The sequence below is a fragment of the Gymnoscopelus microlampas genome (genome assembly GCF_963454915.1).
Source record: "Gymnoscopelus microlampas genome assembly, chromosome: 5".
Taxonomy (NCBI): Eukaryota; Metazoa; Chordata; class Actinopteri; order Myctophiformes; family Myctophidae; genus Gymnoscopelus; species Gymnoscopelus microlampas.
In genome coordinates, this window is record NC_139942.1 from 12,725,168 (window position 1) to 12,744,550 (window position 19,383).

The window sequence follows — 19,383 nt, forward strand, 5'->3', positions numbered from 1 at the left end:
TGTGCGATCAAATAAACTAGGACACCAGGTAAGCACTGAACCTAGCGTTGTGTCTAAATGACAAGCTATCTAAATAGCATTCTGTGCATTTGAAACTGTAGGATACCAGGTAAACAATGAACCTAGCATCTGTCTAAACAACAATCTAAATGACGTTCTTGTTGTGGTCAAACCAAACAAAACAAACACACATCTTTATGTCCTGGTTCATTATACGTTGTCAATTGAACCTCCCTGAACAAAGAATAAAGGAAACATCTTAAAAGGATAGTTCACCCCCCAAAAATATTTTTTTTTCCTATCAATTACACACCCCATGGAGCCTTGAATTCATGGAGATATTTTAGTTTTTGTCGCATTCCTAAGCCAATAATTTGACGACCTGCTGAGTCTCCGCTGGTGATCAAATTATTGGCTCAGGAATGCGACAAAAACTAAAATATCTCCATGTATTCAAGGCTCCATGGGGTGAGTAATTGATAAGAAAATAAGACATTTTTTGTGTGAACTAGCCCTTTAACATGAACAAGCGAAAAGCAGTCACGTTGCATTGAGTAGTGCGCTGCCTCTCAACGCGGGGTCCGGGGACCACCAGCGGTCCAAACGGACCCTTATGAGTGTGTAACTCTTGAGAGTGTACAAATGGAACCAAACGAACCCGTAAGGGTCCGTTTGGTTCCATTCGTACACTCTCAGAGTTACATAAGCACCGAGTATTTTACAGTGTAAATTGGGGTTCCAGTATATTTTAGTCACTGATTCTCAACTTCTTTTCTATTTACTGCAAGGACCCCCAGTTTGACATGCATTAAGCCCCACGGACCCCCATTTCATAGATTTGTTTTTCATCTCCAGGACCCCCCAAATCTACACTACAAAATCCTCAGCGTTCATTTAACTCAGAGAGCGTACCGAATGGAAAACCATGTGTACAGTTTACAGGCGTTGAGATACAGTGGAGCAGTGTGTTGTCGCTGACCAGGGTGCTGAAGTCCTGCTCTGTATGCTGTGTGAGTACTTCAGCACCACGGAGAGCTCTGCCAGCTGTGTCAGTATATACTGTACTGTTATCAGCATAAAGAACATGACATTACTGTCTGTCTGTCTCTCTCTCTTCTGGGGGAAAAACATGTTCAGAAACCAAGATATGATGATATGAAGATTTGCAGCTCCATTCACTCTTTGTTTAACTTCTTACTTAAAAAGGCTGTATCTTGGCTCCTAAGCACTTTTTTTTACAATGAATTTTGGCTGTGGCACTCAGAGCCAAAATTCCATAAATAAGCTGGGCACTGAATGAGTGAAGTCGTTAATTAATTAATCAGTCAAATAAAAGTTGTAATCGTGACAGCCCCAGTTGTGCTCTGTTGTTGTTTTTTTGGTACATGGAAAAACATGAGAGAGAGAGAGAGAGAGAGAGAGAGAGAGAGAGAGAGAGAGAGAGAGAGAGAGAGAGAGAGAGAGAGAGAGAGAGAGAGAGAGAGAGAGAGAGAGAGAGAGAGGCAAACAGAGACGGACAGAGACAGAGTGAAGGAGAGATACATGGGGTGAGAGAGACGGAGAGAGGTGGAGAAACACTAGCAGGGTAGATTCTTTCTGGGAAAAGGCCTGGTGTCGGGAGATTTGTCACACTGCCAAGACACACGCACGCACGCACACACGCTCGCCCCTCTCTATCTCTCTATCTCTCTCTGAGGTTGTACTGGGCAACTCCCTATATAACTCCCAGGGCGTCACTGTAAAGATGAATGTTTGTCGCTGCCTCACACACACACACACACACACCGCAGTCAGAAATGGAGGCTCATCGTTATAGCAGATGTCAAGGTCCCTAAAGTCCTTACATAACCTCCTGGTATCACCCCTCTGATCAATGACCCTGTGACCTCCCAGCAACACAACTCAACGCACACTGATACACACCACCCAGCCTGTGATAATACAGCACGACACAGCACAACTCAACATCTACACACTGACGCACACTCATACACACCACAAAGCCTGTGACAACACAGCACGACACAGCACAACGCAATGTCTACACACTGACGCACACTGATACACACCACAAAGCCTGTGACAACACAGCACGACACAGCACAACACAATGTTTACACACTGACGCACACTGATACACACCACCCAGCCTGTGATAACACAGCACAGCACAACACAATGTCTTATGAACTCACACTGGTAGTTATACAAACATACACATGTGTTAATAGTGGCATTAATTCTACTGCAGTTTTCCCATATAACTAACAACATTCATCCTGGCATTGCTATTTTTGGGCATGTTATTGTAGGCACCATTCTTGAAACCAGTTCACACACAAGACACCCAGCAGAGCCATAATCAAAAACATTCACACATCTCAACCATTTTCAAAACCAAACTAGAAAAAGCAGGTCTCCGCCAGGTTAGGTAGGTTATTGTGGCCTCCTGGTGGCGCTATAATAGGCCAATGTGAAAAGGGTGCCATTTCTTCTTGGGCCTTTCACGGCAATCGGACCTTGCATTCATGATTTGAGGCATTTTGTTCCAAAAATGTGTTTTGCTAAATTAGACCTGCTGGTGGCGCTATAACAGGCCAATGTGAAAATGATGGCATTTCTTCCTCGACCTAGTGGGAATGTGCGTGTGAAATGGCACGGAAAGCGCAAGCTGCATTCATGATTTGAGCCATTTTGTTCAAATCTGACAAATCCTGCAAATTTTGGAAGCCAACCTTAGCCAATGAGGATGGAATATGGAAAATCGGACAGATCCGTGTTGATCACATGACTATAGAGATACTGTGTACTGATTTGCATGACGTTTTGATAAAATCTGTAGGAGTAAATGGGTTTTGAACAAAACGGCCTCCTGGTGGCGCTATAACAGGCCCATGTGAAAAAATTGGGGCAGAGGTTCTGAATTGGCATCCAGGGAGTGTGTGTGCACAGTTTCGCAGTGACCGGGCCAACGGTGCCTGAGATTAGCTGCTCACAGACAGATGGACGGACGGACACGCGGACACACGGACACATGGACACACACACGGACGGACGGACGGACAGGGGGTAAAACATACTCTCTCGCCATGCCTTTCCGCTTGGCGGAGACAATAAAAAAGTACCAGAATATATATATATATATGCATACTGTACATTTTGCCTATGCCATGTAATGCCAAGCCTAAAATCAGGATGTCAGGTTGAAAGTAGTTGACTGAGATCGGACTCTTGTAAGAACTAATTAAGTTCAGCCAACAACTCGACTTCTGGATTGCGAGGGTACCAAGCTCTGCAAAATATTTCTTGTGTGTGTGTGCGTATGTGTGTGTGTGTGTGGGTGTGAGCGCAAATACGCGTGTGTGCCATCCCTTCTGGGACAACAGACACACACACACACACACACACACACGATGACACACCGTGTGATGTAAGATGATGCGTAGAAGGGGTGACATGTTTTCTTTTCATGTCGCTGCCAAGATGACTTCAGTGTGGTGGCTGTCAGCCAGGGGTGTCATTTGCACAAAAACAAGCTGCAACCAACATGAAAAAAAAAAAGACACACAAAGACCGAAAATGCCTAAACCACCTAAATGAATTAAAAATAGCAGCTCTAAAAGCCCACAATGTGTGGTGACGCATTGGCGAGCTTGTAGATTCACCATTTCTGGAAAATAAATGTGGTGTAGCCAAGAAAAAACTGTCCAAAATGCGGGTCCGGTTCACTATGAGTAGAGAGTTTGGTTAAAACTACAACATTCACACCTTATCAACTAACCTATACCACTTGTTCAGATGCATTATAAGCCATTGTTTCCTTAATGCGAGGGTAAAAGGTACAAAACAAGGTTGTTCTGAATCAGTGGCTCTCAAAGTAGGGTCCGAGGACCCCCAGGGGTCCTTGGGAAGTTTCCCCCAGCTAAATGTGCTAATATAGCATATAAATCAGCGTAACAACTACTGTAACTCTTTATGCATCTACTATTTTCAACGAAACTTGAATAAAAAGGTTTGAAATCTTTTTTTAAAACATTTTAACAGCACAATTCTCACGTGGGGGTCCCCTGGCATTTTCAGATATGGGTCCGGAGCCAAACCAGAACCAACTGATCTAAAAGCTGCACTAAATGTTCGGCACTTTGATGGTTTGTCTGCTCTGATGCAATGTCAGTCTCAACAGACATGCACGCAGACCTCCACTGTCTACACGAGTGGTTCTCCAACTGTTTCGTGTCAAGGACCCCCAAAATGATATGAATTTGGCTGCGGGCCAAATTCATATCATATCTATTCATAAAATAGCAGATCTACAAGCTCATAGCGTGGCACCGAGTGCCGCACTATGAGCTTGTAGATCTGCTATTTTGGAATAGCCAAAGTACAAGACCCCCACCCCAAGGACCCCTGGGGGTCCCCGGACCCCACTTTGAGAACCAATGGTCTACATGAATCCCAATTTCCTTTACACTCCCCCACAACAGCCGGAAACAAAACACCGTCACATTTTCTAAGTGTGTGCGTGTGCGTGTGTGTGTGTGCGCGTGTGTATTCCAAGTAGCCATAAGACGGATTTACACTACCACTCGTGCTTGCAGGCGATTTAAAACCTTTGTTGATCCCAACATGTGTACAACAATGGCGAGAAGCGGATTTGTGTTTGGGTTCAGATTCGTGTCTGAACCACACACGTGTAAAGTCTTGAGCGTTCAATTAACTCCCAGAGTGTACAAAATGAGACCAAATGGACCCATTTACTATCATAACACTTCTGTTACTCTTATCTAGTATCACAAAAATCCCATGATACACTTAAAGAAAAAAGAAATCTACATGAAATCCAATGTTTCTCCAACTGAGAGGCACTGAATTGTAGATATTTACATAATATATACACATACAAGTGTATGCACATGCATGTTTTCATACATATACAGTACAGTAGCTGCCTGTGGTGCAAAATCAGCAAAATAAATGACACTGTATCAGACTTCAATGCTACAACATAAATTCAGTTTGCATTGACTATTTTACAGTGTAGATTGGAGTCCCAGAGATCAAAACAATAAAACATACTTGTATCAAACGGGGTAACATAGCCCACAGTGGTTCTCAAAATGGGGTCCGTGGACCCCCAGAGGTACTTGAGGGATTTCTAGGGGGTCCCCAGTCAAATGATTGATAGTCAGGACCCAAATGGACCCTTATGGGTCTGTAACTCCGACAGAGTACAAATGGAACCAAATGGACCCGTTAGGGTCCATTTGGTTCCATTTGTACACTCTCAGAGTTAGATTAACATTGATTTTTACAGCGTATATTGGGGTCCCAAGAGATACAAATACCATCAAATGGGGGTCCGTAGCCTAATGCGTTTTGAAGTGGGTTCCTTGAAATTAAAATGGTTCGGAATGAATCACCTTAAAATGTTTCTCTTTTGGGGGTCCCTGGCATATCTTTTCAAATGGGGGTCCCATGGGCTGATATGTATCAATTTGGGGGTCCTTGGCACGGAAAAAGTTTGAGAACCACTGACCTAGCATACTCTCTGAAATGGGAGAGTAAAAGTATTTGTACTCACACGAAGGCGTGGTAGAGCAGCGCCCATCCTCGCGGTCTCTCCAGCGTGTCGTAGATGAGGTTCTGGATCTTCCTCTTGCGGAGGTTATTCCTCTTGGTGGGACGCGTGTATCCCAGGGGGGTCTTGGCGAGGAGCCCGAAGCCCACCATCCCTTGGATCTGGAGGGACCCCCGCTGCTTCTTGCAGTCCGAGTCCCGGCTCCCGGGCACCACCAGGAGGAAAACCCCATCTTTGTCGGCGCCGGTGGGAGTTCCCTGGTGGCGAGAGGCAGGTTGTGGTGACTATAAACTTATTATTTACTTGAGTAGCCTACTGCATTGGTTCTCAAAGTGGGGTCCGAGGACCCCCAGGGGTACTTAAGGGGGTCCCCAGCTAAATGATGGACAGGGACCAAATGGACCCTTATGGGTCTGTAACTCTGAGAGTGTTACAAAAGGTTCCATTTGTACACTCTCAGAGTTCAATTAACATTGATTTTACAATATAAATTGGGGTCCCAGAGACATACATGCCATTAAATGGGGGTCCGTAGCCCTAATGCATGTCAAACTGGGGGTCCTTGAAATTAAAATGGTTGAAAATCACTGCTAGAGAGCCGTACAAATCTTCTATTATGAGGGTCCCTGGCTTATCTTTTCAAATGGGGGTCCGCGGGCTAATAAGTGTCTATTTGGGGGTCCTTGGCAAGAAAAAGTTTGAGAACCACTGGCCTACTGTACTTACGTTTCTTTTATCTGTACTTTACTTTGAGTATTTGTATTTTTCACTGCATTTCAAAGACAAATATTGTACCTTTTGACTCCACTACGTTTCTAGGAAAGGAAAATGTGCAATATGAATTAACCACTTGAGCCCTGTTTAAAATATAGTGTAAAAGTGGCAGATCTACAAGCTCACAACACGTCACGTCGGCTATTTTCACTATAATTAATGTTTTGTGGTGGACAGTAACTAAGTACATTTACTTGAGTAAGTAGGCTACTGTACTTCAGTACTTGTTTCCAGTATTTCCATATTTTTTTGCTTTTACTCTGTTTCGATATTGTAGTTTGGGACCCAAATTTCTAAGAACTATTATATTATGAAATACACTTATGCCCCATTTGTCACAATATTTTGAAAATAGCAGATCTACAGGCTACTCTGTCCACCACTGGCTGCTTTGAATTGAACTGAATTGAACTGACAGACAGTCCTACCCAGTGGTGTAAAGTAACTAAGTACATTTACTCAAGTACTGTGCTTAAGTACAATTTTGGGGTATCTTGTGAGCTTGTAGATCTGCTATTTTCAAAATATGTGTATACATTTTAGACATAATATGAACTTGTGAAATGGTAAATTCTGCATAATGAGCAGCCTACTTTTACTTTGGGTACTTTAAGTACATTTTGATACCAATACTTTTACTCAAGTAAATTTAGAATTCTGGACTATCCTCATCAGAGTATTTCCACGTTGCAATACTTTTACTTAAAGGTAGGGTAAGTGATTTTCTTTGGTTAAAATAAGTATTAAATAGCTCTATATTCTGATAGTAATCATTGCTATAGTGTTTGTTCAGTAAAAGGAGTCTCCTTGTCTCTACAGCTCTTTATAAAACAGAAAATGCATTTTCGTTTCAGTTTCTTTTAGTTTCAACCCAAAAATATCACTTAAAAATAAAAAAAAACACTATTGAATTGAACTGAAGTGAACCAAAACAGTCAGACCTTACCTGGTGATCCAGCAGATCTCCTCCATGCACCACCCCTCCTCCTCCTCCTGAGGAGCCCCCTCCGGCGGTGGTCTTCTCCTCGGTAGCAGCTCCGTTAACATTCCTGGATCTCAGGCCCATGGTCAGCAGCTCTGGAGGCGGCGGCGAGGCGAGGCTGGTGTGGCGGCGCTGTGGAGATGGAGAGCCGACAGGAGAACCATGCCATGATCTGATGGGAGGACTAGGGAGGAGATGGAGAGAGGAGAGAGAGACCCCCAATGAATGGACGATTCACTGAGGAGGAGGAGGGTGGTGGTGGTGGTGGTGATGATGATGGGTCATTTGAGGATGATGGTGGTGTGTGTCTCCTCGTGGAAGAAGCAAGCAAGAAAGGGAGGTGCTCTTCTCTCTGTCTCTCTCCCTCTCTACTGATCAGACTGGAGGGAGAGAGGAGGAGATCCAGACACACAGAGAGAGAGAGAGAGAGAGAGAGAGAGAGAGAGAGAGAGAGAGAGAGAGAGTGCTGACACCTTCTCTCTCACTAACTAAACCGTTGTGGCCGTTATATTATCCAGACGATCATTAGAAAAGTCATTAAACGGAGCTCGATCTCTTTTTCGATCAGGTTCATTGATCCACGGTGATGCCACCCAAAAAAAAGCAACAATTTGCCGTCTTTCTTTCTTTCTCCCCGTCGTCGCCTCCTTCTCCTCCTGGATCTAAACAAAGAGCCGCCACGGGGCTGACGTTAATATGAACAGAATAAATAAAGCGGTATAACGTTATAAGTTCCCATCGCAGACTCTCCTGTAGAAAAGCGACCAATCAGGGGCTTTATTGGACCGAGAGCGTCTTACTAACGGCTGCTTTTAGTCTGCCATCCATCCATTAATCCATCCTTATCCATCCACCTGCCGTTTATATCACACACAACCGCGTGCGTGGATGGATAGATGGATGGAGCACGGAGGGAGTGGTGGAGATGCCCGGTGTCTGTGTGTGCGTGCGTGCGTGCATGTGTGAGCGCGCGTGCGTGTGCGTGCGTGCGTGCGCTCGTGTGTGTGTGCGTGCAGCGATGGAGGTGTATGCATTTATCCATGCCTTTCCCAGACAGGCGCGGGCACGCGCTACACAGCGTCTCGCGTGTAATAGGCTAATTTAAACAGTAAAATCCTGAGTGATATAATAGAACTGTAGGAACGGATCAAATTAACACCGAGGATGTTCATGTTTCGGCGGAAAGGCATAGAGTTAAAACAAATAAAACGTCACGCATTTTGCTGACGCGACATTTCCACAGTGCAGCGCTATAACCCTGACTAAACCCTCAATTAGGTTAGTGATGTCAAGATGACGTCATCATGTGTTCATTAATTGCTCTGTCAGGACAGAGATGATCTCCCAACAGCTTTATACTTTTGCTTTATCCACCATTATAATGGTGGATAAAGCAAAAGTAACTCAACTCCAGTAGGGGTGGGCTTCAGTCAGGGTATGGGCTAGATCAGGGTTCCGGGACCCCTAGGGCATTGGTTCTCAAAGTGGGGTCCGGGGACCCCTAGGGGTCCTTGAGGGAGTTCCAGGGGGTCCCCAGCTAAATGATAGTTTGAAACCAAATGGACCCTTATGGGTCCGTAACTCTGAGAGCAAACCAAATGGACCCTAACGGGTCCATTTGGTTCCATTTGTACACTCTCAGAGTTAAATTAATATTGATTTTACAATATGAATTGGGGTCCCAGAGATAGAAATGCCATTAAATGGGGGTCCGTAGCCGAATGCATGTCAAACTGGGGGTCCTTGAAATTTAACTGGTATAGAGAATCACTGCTAGAGGCGTAAAAATCTTCTCTTATGGGGGTCCCTGGCATATCTTTTCTAATGGGGGGTCCGCGGGCTAATAAGCGTCAATTTGGGGGTCCTTGACATGAAAAAGTTTGAGAACCACTGTCCTAGAGGGTCCTCAGAGTTACTACAGGGGGTCAGCAAAATCATTGTGCGTGATGGGAACTTTTTTCTAATTGTTTCTTTACATTGACCTCTTCATTGAACCCTATATAGCATCCCTATTCTGAGGGGAACATAAGCCGGAAAATAGCATATCTACAAGCTCACAACGCCTCGCAGCGCGAGGCGTTGTGAGCTTGTAGATCTGCTATTTTCAGCGAAAGAGGTTTGGTGTGGAAGGGGGGAAAAAGAGCAGACCAAGTACAGGGCCAAAGGTCAAGTGTACTATCGAGGGTTTAAGAGGTTAAATGCCTGAAAATACACATTAACACGAATCCAAAATATGAATAGAAAAGATGGTGTGTAAAATAAACAAAAACATTCATTGAACACAACACTGATGATAGCGCGCTGTCAAACAAGTCTATGAATGCAACGTTATACAATATGTAGTGGGGGTCCCTGTCACGTGCTGGTGGGGCAAGAACCCAAATGCAGGACAGCCAGGCAAGGTGGTGGTGTTCAAAACCCATTATTGTGTGTTTTAATCGGTTTTAACCCAAGACACAGGTGAACAGGAACATGACAAACTAAAACAAGTGACAGGATACAATTGACTCAACTGATACACATGAGGGGTGATTACAAATACAGCTGGGGCAAACAGAAACCTAGAACCAAGAATACTAGACCAGGGAACAAAATACATAGAAACACAAGACCTAGAAACCACAATCAACAGACACTAATGTGTACACTCTCAGAGTTACAGACCTGTAAGGGTCCACTTGGAACCCTGGTGGTCCTCGGACCTCAACATTGAGAAGCAGAGTACTAGCCTATATGGAAATGACACATGCATTAAAATACAACATGTGGTTGTAATGGCTTTTCCTAACAGGACGTAATCACAGGTGGACAGTAACTAAGTGCTTGAGTACTGTAACCAATTGTTGCAATTGTACTTTACGCTTTTTTCCATCTACACCAAATCTCTTCACCACAAATAGCCGATCTACAATCTCAAAATACAACGCTGGGGTTCAAGTGGTTATGTTTTTTTTTTTTTGAGTATCTGAACTTTACTTGAGTATTACAGTAGATGTTTGGGATACTTTCACTCCACTCCACATAACAAATAAAATACTTTTCACTCCACAACATTTCTAGGATGGGAAAAGGTAGGCTACACTATGGATTAACTAGACTGGAATCCAGACTGATTCGCTACATTCGGAGGATTTTTATTTCTCATTAGCTTCCCAAGTTCAGTAGAGCGAAAGCCCCGCCCAGTGGCGAGGAAGGCCCGGATAGTTCCATATATTATATAGCGTCAGCTTTGCATATCAATGGAATGGAATACCTGTGAGGCTTCTGTGATCCACTCCATGTCCTCACCTCACATGACCCCAGCCACCTGATCACATGACCCCAGCCACCTGATCACATGTCACCTGATCACATGACCCCAGCCACCTGATCACATGACTCACACAAAACCACACCCACCTGATCACATGATTCAAGTGGTGGCAGAAGCACTCAGATTTTTTCTTTTTTACTTGTATTCTACCTGTATTCAAAACTTCACTTAAGTAAAAGTAAAAAAGTGTTGGCATCAATTACTACAAAAAAGTAGTCATTATGCAGAAGGCACCATATCACAAGTTTATTTCAAAGGTTTTCAGAATTTGTCAAAATCTTTCAAAAATATCAGATCTACAAGCTCACAACACACCACATTGCGACATGTTTTGAGGTTGTTGATCGCCTATTTCCAAATGGACAAAGGATAAAATATGGCTATGTTTATGTAACATAAAGTGTTCAAATAATAGTAGTGGAGTAAAAAGTACAATATTTGCCTCTGAGATGGAGCAGAAGTATCCAGTTTTGAAAAATGGGACCCACCCTGCTAGCATAAATGAATTTGTTTGGATGTAAATTATTGACTCTCCCTGTGAGATGTCACTATTAAATCATGGAATTTCCACGGTGGAATGGGATACAACGAGGGGGGAAATATAAAGCTTGGTGTAAAGTTATTATCATAAGCTGGCGGCATGTGGCTCAGCCGGTAGAGTGGCCGTCTTGGAATCAGAAGGGTCCTGGTTCAATCCCAGGCCTCCATGGTTCAATCCTGGCTTGTGTCCTTGAGCAAGACACTCCTGATAAAGCAGCTTGGTGTCTTGCATGGTTTTCTCCACCGTGAATATAAGTCTTTGGTTCTATAGAAATGCAGCATTTTCATTTATCAATTTAATTAAAGGACGAACAATGAAAACTGTCAATTATCCTGGTAGAAAGGCCATCAATATGGGGTGGTTAGAGATCATTTTCTTGTCTCCGCTAGGCCTGATAGCTATTGTTTTGTTACAGCCTGTCTTGTTACCGTTCAGCTTGTCCCTGTAGCAGATGGTTCTCAAAGTGGAGTCCGTGGACCCCCAGGGGTCCTTGAGGGGTTCCAGGGGGTCCTCAGATAAATGGACAGTTAGGAACCAAACGTGTCTGTCACTCTGAGAGTGTACATTTGTACATTCTCAGAGTTATGGTGGTCCGTGGTCTAATGCAGGGGTTCTCAAAGTGGGGTCCGGGGACCCCCAGGGCCCTATATACATCAGCTATTAAAAAAGAATGTTGGCATTTTTTGAAAACTATTCTTACCACCACACATTTTGTATGGGGTCCTTGGCATAAAATCTTTTCAGATGGGGATTCGCGGTCAAATACACATTCATTTAGGGATCCTTGGCATGAAAAAGTTTGAGAACCACTGAGATAGAGTATACATGAGTTAAATTTCTCAGTCGCCACGACTGATTTCAGTCATGTGGATTCCATAGAAGCCAGCATGTCTTCTATGGACACATGTTGCGCAGTGAATATAGTGAATAGCCTACTTGTGTAGATCAGCTATTTTCTAACATGGTTGACATTAGTCTAACATGGTTAACATGGACTTTGAAGTTGAATGGGCTAGGGGGGGCATGTCTGATGAAATGGATATCAAACATCTACATATTGAATCAGCTAACTTAGATTGAGTGCGCATTGAGTGCTTGTAGATCGGCTATTTTATGTAATGTTTAAAAAAACAACATTTGAAGTGGTCAAACTAGCAATATTATGTTCAAAAAGCCCTGATGGTCTCGAATATTTCAAAAAAGGTTAAAGCCTCAATCTGCGATTTCTTCACTCGGTTGCAGTATGTAGAACAGCAGGAACAATTATTAAAACATCATAATGTTACATATTGTATTAGTGTTTAGGAAGCACACTGTTTCACAAATCGCATAATAGGACTTGGCCATAGAATTTGTTTCAGCCGTGAGATTTTAGTTAGCTTTATTCCATGAGTATAACTATGATCGGATCCCATGTACCCGTGGGCAGAACTACCGTACCACCCGTCTGTGTCAGACTGTGTGTCTAACGTACTTCTCCCCATGATATCGTGTAAATAGAGTGCAGAAGTCCTGACGTCACTCGCTCGTACCCTCCCAGCAAGCACAATGACGTCATGATGACGTTATGATGACGCCCGGTCATCACCCCGGTGACGTTCAGGACTAGGCCAGATCACAGCCCATATGGGGATGATCTTTACGTAATTTACAGGACGTCATCACCGGGACATCATATGGACATTTGGATAGCAATTTCGGGTGATGAGAAATGTGTTTAGATGACGTCCTGGAAGTGACGTTTTTGTGGTCAGGATTAATTTTGGTTGAAATCAGGTGATATTCTGGGCCAGATCTGACTTGTCTTGGTTTGACTTGATCTAGCCCCAATCGAGACGTCACTGATTGGTCCGGGTCCTGACTGTGCTTGCTGGGCTGTGTCACGGAAGTCATTTCTCTATGGAGAATAACATTGGGTCATCTTAGGATCGTCTCATATAAGAATTGTCGTCCAAAATGAAACAAATCGTCCTGGCGCTATTGTCAGGCAGGTGGCTCTGTATCGTTTATGATAGTCAGTCACTCATATTTGATACAGTCTGTTTCTGGCGAATATTTAACTCATTTGGCGGTAACCTTAGCGATTTCCCGCCGTCAGTTGATGCTTCATATCCATATGAATCAAACCGCCGGGATCATTTGTTTATTTTTGGAGCACAGTTCTTATTTGACGCGATATTAAATATTGATCAAGTCTGTGGGAATTCAGGATGGGGAAAAAAACGTGACCCAGACTAAAGCATAACCATCACCACCTATGAAATAGGAGTCTCCGACTTCTATTGCCTCATCAGTTACTGATTAACCCAGAATGTCACGACAGTAGTTATATTTCAGCCAGTCTAAGCCTGATTACATATACTTGTGATTAAAAATTACATCATTATTATAAAAAATGTTAAGCACAGATGAACGGCATTTTACTAGGATACATTCCTATTAATGACAATATCATTGACTTTTTTTTTATTGTTGTTCATTAAATACAAGCAAATCACATGTAATGAATCCCAGAAGCCGTGAACATTAAACTCCAAGTCATTAAAGTTATCCTTGTCTCACTCCCATCATTTCCCATCGTTAAAACAATCTCATCTTTCTTCCAGGGTGTGCAAAGCATGGCAGACATCATGGAACCCCACCAAGTACAGTGGAAGAAGTACTCATATTCTATAACGTTTAGTGAATGCAATGTTATTTTGTCAAATCTGTATGGTAGAGTATAATAAGACCTGGAACGCATCCGTGTCACTTTAGATTTCTTTGGCTATTCAAAAATAGAAGATCTACAAGCTCGTAGCGCGGCACCGAGTGCCACGCTACGAGCTTGTAGATCTGCTATTTTTGAAAAATCTTGACTTTTTTTGTTGTTGATTTTTTTCCAAAAACGGTTAGGATTTCGATTGTTTTAAAGAATCGCCTCAGGTCTTAATGGGTTAGTTAATATAACTATAGAGGTTCGGTAGCGGCCTTATCACATATAGAGTTCGGGCAACTAAGCGGCCCTCACACCTAGGTCGCACCTGTCTCTGTCAGTCCTTATCCCCTGTATGCCCGTGTATGGAGATCTCTGATGTCATCAGTATATGCCTATATATGGGCATGCTGATGTGCCCATATATGGAGATCTCTGTATCTGTCAGTCCTTGTCCCTTATACCCATATAGAGATCCCTGATGCATGATCAGTATATGCCCATATATGGGCATGTCCCCTTGTGTGCCCATATATGGAGCTGACTGATCTGTTTGCGCCTGATGCCATGATGACAAATTGATTGTTAGACATCACACTCCATTATGTATAATATTTAACAGGCATGGGTTTCCGAGGCTAGGTTTGACATGACTGGTTGACAAGTGTTATTGCCTGATGGTCAAAATTCAATTTCTCCCCAGCGGAAGCGGGCAGGCTCTATTAGCTCAATGGTAAAAATGGCAACACTTGCGCAGGAGATCCAGGTTCAAATCCAGGTTAGAACATAAAAGTTTACAGATTGCTGAAGTAAAAGTCCTGTATTAAACATGTCACTTGTTTAAAAGTGCAAACCTAATGCCATCAAAAATAATACTTAACGTAGCAAAACGTAAGGTACTTATTATGCGGAATGTCCAATTTCAAATCCTTTCCTCAAACTTTTTTATCAATTTGAGAATAGCTTATATTAATATTAATAGTATATTATCTACTATTATTTAATCGATGAAGTATGAAATATGACTTAACGTTTTCAATGTATGATTTCTAATATTAATCTAACTCTACAAGGTAACTACGTTTTTCAAATAACGTTAGTGGAGTAAAAAGAAGTACAACATTTGCCTAAGCCCTTGACATATAGTGGAAGTACTGTATACACTATACTGAAAAATAGAAATACTCAAACTATGTACCTCGACATTTTATTTGAGTGCAGTACTTGAGTAAATGTACTTAGTTACTTTCCACCACTGAGTAAGTAACCATTACTTGAACAAAGAGTATGAGACGTGAATCAGCGGGTCAAATGAATGCACTTGTCTTGTCCACCTAATTATCAGGGTTAGAAAACGGTCTTGTTTTAAACGAGGCTGTAATGGAAAAAGCAATAATTAGATTTAGCCCGTCTGCCGCTGCTGTACACCGTGAAATCCTCAGTGTTCATTTATACATTTTGGACTCTGAGAGTGTATAGATGTAACCAAATGGACGCGTAAGAATGTCATAAATAAAATAAATCAATAACAATCAAAGACATTCCATAAATAAAAAAGAGATAGTAAAAAAAAAAATGCAGATCTACAAGCTCACAACTGAGCTTGTAGATTGGCTTTTCACTAGTTTGGGTACCGGGGAGACATCAAATTTCTCGTTTGGGTCTCGAGCTAAAGGGTCTGGGAACCACTGAGATACTGTACTTTAGAGCATGATAATCCTGGGCTTTTAAATAATAGAAAACCTGGTTGTTGTTTAATTCATTGCTTATCTTTGGTAATGGTGTTGGAGCATTGTCAGACTCAGCACATATAAGGATTATGTTGCTGCACATTATTTCAAGTGGAGAGTAGCCAAGTCCATTCAAATTAAATGTATTGGAACCTGTATGCCATATTGGTTCTCAAAGTGTGGTTCCGGGAACCCCCAGGGGTACTTGGGGGAATACCAGGGGTCCGGAAGCTAAATTTTAACCACTTTAACCATATTTTTACACCTTGGCTATTCAAGGAAGGGGTCTCGGAGTAGTTGCCATGGTGACAGCTGGAGGTGGACTGGACTGACAGTCAGGGTTGCCAGATCTGCTTATTATAATTTCCCCGCAAGATTTTATTTGAAAATAGCCGATCTGCAAGCTCACAATGCGTCGCATCGCGACGCGTTGTGAGCTTGTAGATCGCCTATTTTCAAATAGCTGCAGGTATATGTTAAAGTGCCCATAGTCACTTCTTTTGGGCTGGTTTTCCTAGACCTGGTTGCTTGTTTCTCTCACATAATCTGGCAACACTGCTGACAGTCTGTCAGAAGTGACACACGGTCACATGATGGAAGGAGATGGAACTGTTAACCCATTATAAGACCTGAGGCCCATTCTACAAAAAGTCTCCTAAATCCTGACAGTTTTCTGAAAAAAAACGTAACGTTGCTTTATCAGTGGTGCTCCAACCTTTTCATGTCAAGGACCCCCCACAAAATGAAATGTATTTGGCCGCGGACCCCCATCTCAAAATACCACATACATATCAATTTGGGGGTCCTTGGCACGAAAACGTTTGAGAACCACACTGATCTAGGTTATGGTTATGATTCCTGCATTTCCCTGATTACTATAATAAATAAACGATCAAGTGTTGGTTAAACATTTCCCCTCACCACCAGTGGTGTAAAATAACTAAGTACATTTACTCAAGTAGGCTACTGTACTTCAGTACAATTTTGACGTATTTTTACTTTACTGGAGTACTTCCAATTTTCAGTACTTTTACTTCTACTCCACTACATCTCAGAGGACAATGTTGTACTTTTACTTGAATTCTTGATTCTGATTGGTCAATCATCGGTCATTATTTCTTAAAAAGTGACCGATGAACTCTATAACTGCTGCTCATGTCAACCTGCGCTGCTTGGTTTTATGCTGTAATCCAACATGACAGCCATGTAAAAACCAAACAATGTCATTTACAACTAAACGTTGCGCTCAAGGGTTACATGTCGCCTTTCCGACGTTAACTAACCCTATACCTAACCCTAACCCTAACCCTAACCGCACGCGGAAGCCAGTCGGAGTAGTGAGATGTCGGAATGCAGACATTACCCTGCGCTCAAGAATGTTTTTGAAAACATTTGAAGTGAGAAATAGACGATGCTATAACCGAAAAGTGATTCTATTTGATCCACTACACTTCCTTGTTTATCGTGGCGCACCAACGCAAGAATACCAAAACACTCGCCCCTATAATAAGCGGGATAATGTATGGGGAGGTGGTCATTATTGAAATTTAAAGCCCTTCAGCGTCATTATCCAACCCTGTCGGGCTTTAAATTTCAATAATGACAACCTCCCCATACATTAATTATCCCTTGCATAAAACATACATGTACCACTTTAGCCTTATTTAACACATTAGGTGCCAGCATTTTTTCATAACAACTTAGGTTGGGTGCCAGCATTCTCCCCATTGACTGCGCTTTACTGTTTAAAGCTCTAAACTCCACGACGAGCAAATCCACGTAAAAAATAGCATCCATTCATGTAGCGCGAGGACCCTGGCTACATCCTGCAACAATAAAATTTCGTTCGCGAGTTACAACGGGGACGGATCGCGCATCGCGCATGACCGGTTTTCCCCACCGGAAACAGATTCGGAGATATAGGCGTTTTAAAGAAGGAAATAGACAGGAAGCGGATGGGAGCCATGTTTTTGGTTCCGGTGATCCATTTGGCCTATCCTTCTCAGGATCACAATGGATACTCCCAGAGCTGCTCCAGCCCCTCCCGTGTGGAGAAAAACGAAAAAAAAACAAAAAGACAGCAAAACCGAATACCCTTCGGTTTTGGCACTCCGCGTAATTATTTGCAAAACCGAATACCCTGCGGTTTTGGCACCCCATGTGTTAAAAATAAATTTAGTACTTTTACTTTTGGTATTTTAAGTACATTTTGATACCAATACTTTTGTACTTTTACTCGATTCATTTATATATTCTGGACTTTTACTTGTAACAGAGTACTTCTACATTGCAGTATTGATACTTTTACTAAAGTAAAACATTTGAGTACTTTTTCTACCACTGCTCACTACACAATTCCTGCTTATATACTGTACATTTCCGTCCGCTATAGTTCCATGTTCTTTTTAACCCCAGGCTTTATTTTCCTTAATATGTTTCTCACTCGTCGGCCCGTTTGGGTCCATTTGTACACTCTCAGAGTTACCGACCTGTAACTCCTCAATGTCCCCTGGGGGGGTCCCCAGACCCCACATCGAGCACCGCTTTCATGAGGGATTTCCAGAGCAAGCCTGGGCTGGGGTTGCTATGGCAATCAATTTACCATATATACAGTATGGGAAATCGAAAAGGCATCGGCGTCCCTGATTGGCCAACACCACCTATCAGCTTTGTGGATTGGTCAAGCTTCACGTGCCACCTGTGCCTCTCTGTAGCAATGTAAGTGGAGTCGTGCACAATACGACTCAATTCTAAGAGTGTAATTCGAGGACTGAGAATGCTACGATTGACAGTGTCCGTGAAAGCAATTCCAAAAAGCCTCAGTCATGTTGCTCCTGTTGTAGTGAGGAACGAGATGTATCTCATTGGAGGTAACTATTGGAGGTTCTGGGAGCGTCCTCTTGATGTACACGTCTTCAACACAGTGACTTTGATCTGGGCGAAGTTGCCTCCGGTGACAATAAGAGGAGGACATCGTCCCGCTGAGGTTCCCTCCAGGCGCTCCGGCCACACGTCTGTGCCGATAGGAGATACCATCTACGTCTGGGGAGGGATCAGGGACGACAATCGGCGGGCGCTTACTCTATACAACACGGTTTATGCATTCGATGTCGACACCCGCAGATGGTCCGAGCCCACGGTTTCTGGCACTGTTCCACAGGGGAGGACGGACCACTCGGCGTGTGTCTTGAGGAAGGTCATGTATGTCCATGGAGGACAGAGCGACGAGAATGTAACCCAATCGGATGACATGTACAAGTTGGACACCGCCACAATGGTCTGGTCTTTAATTAACACCAGCGGAGCTCCACCACCCACTTTCTCAGGTCACTCTCTCACCACAATCGGGGAAAAGATGTTTGTATTCGGGGGCTGGACGTCGTCAGATTACTACACCAACAACATCGTCACAGTGTTTGACACAGAGACCAACCTCTGGCTGAAGGCTCCTTCTGCACGGCCTCTTCCACAGCGGCGCTTTGGTCATTCAGCCTTTGCCTACAATGGAGAGCTGTACGTATATGGTGGCGAGAACTGTATCGGCATGCGAATAGAGCACCGAGCACTCAACGATCTGTGGAGGTTCAATCCCGAGACCTTCTCCTGGAAGAAGGTTAAGCCGAAAGGCCTGCGTTCGGCGAAGCCGCTGAACGCAAAGCCTGATAGGTCCTGTTGCGTGGCGGGAGATTGTATAATCTCTGTAGGACTATCAGGCCTGTACATATTAGACTTCAGTCCCAATATGAAGACGCTATGCAAGCTAGCCGTTA

The 19,383-nt window shown here is 43.2% G+C and overlaps 1 protein-coding gene across 1 annotated transcript in view; it reads right to left on the reverse strand.

Annotated features, from left to right (window-relative positions):
* Positions 1–18,649, reverse strand: part of kcnq3 (potassium voltage-gated channel, KQT-like subfamily, member 3) — a gene marked incomplete at both ends in the record, with an annotated part of 187,986 nt that extends 169,337 nt beyond the window's left edge. Inside the window, 4 exons of the mRNA XM_084056719.1 lie at positions 5,582–5,835; positions 7,299–7,466; positions 7,573–7,714; positions 18,489–18,649. Coding sequence (XP_083912845.1) covers positions 5,582–5,835; positions 7,299–7,466; positions 7,573–7,714; positions 18,489–18,649 — 725 coding nt within the window. The remainder of the gene's footprint in view (positions 1–5,581; positions 5,836–7,298; positions 7,467–7,572; positions 7,715–18,488) is intronic.
* Positions 18,650–19,383: the final 734 nt, after the last annotated feature.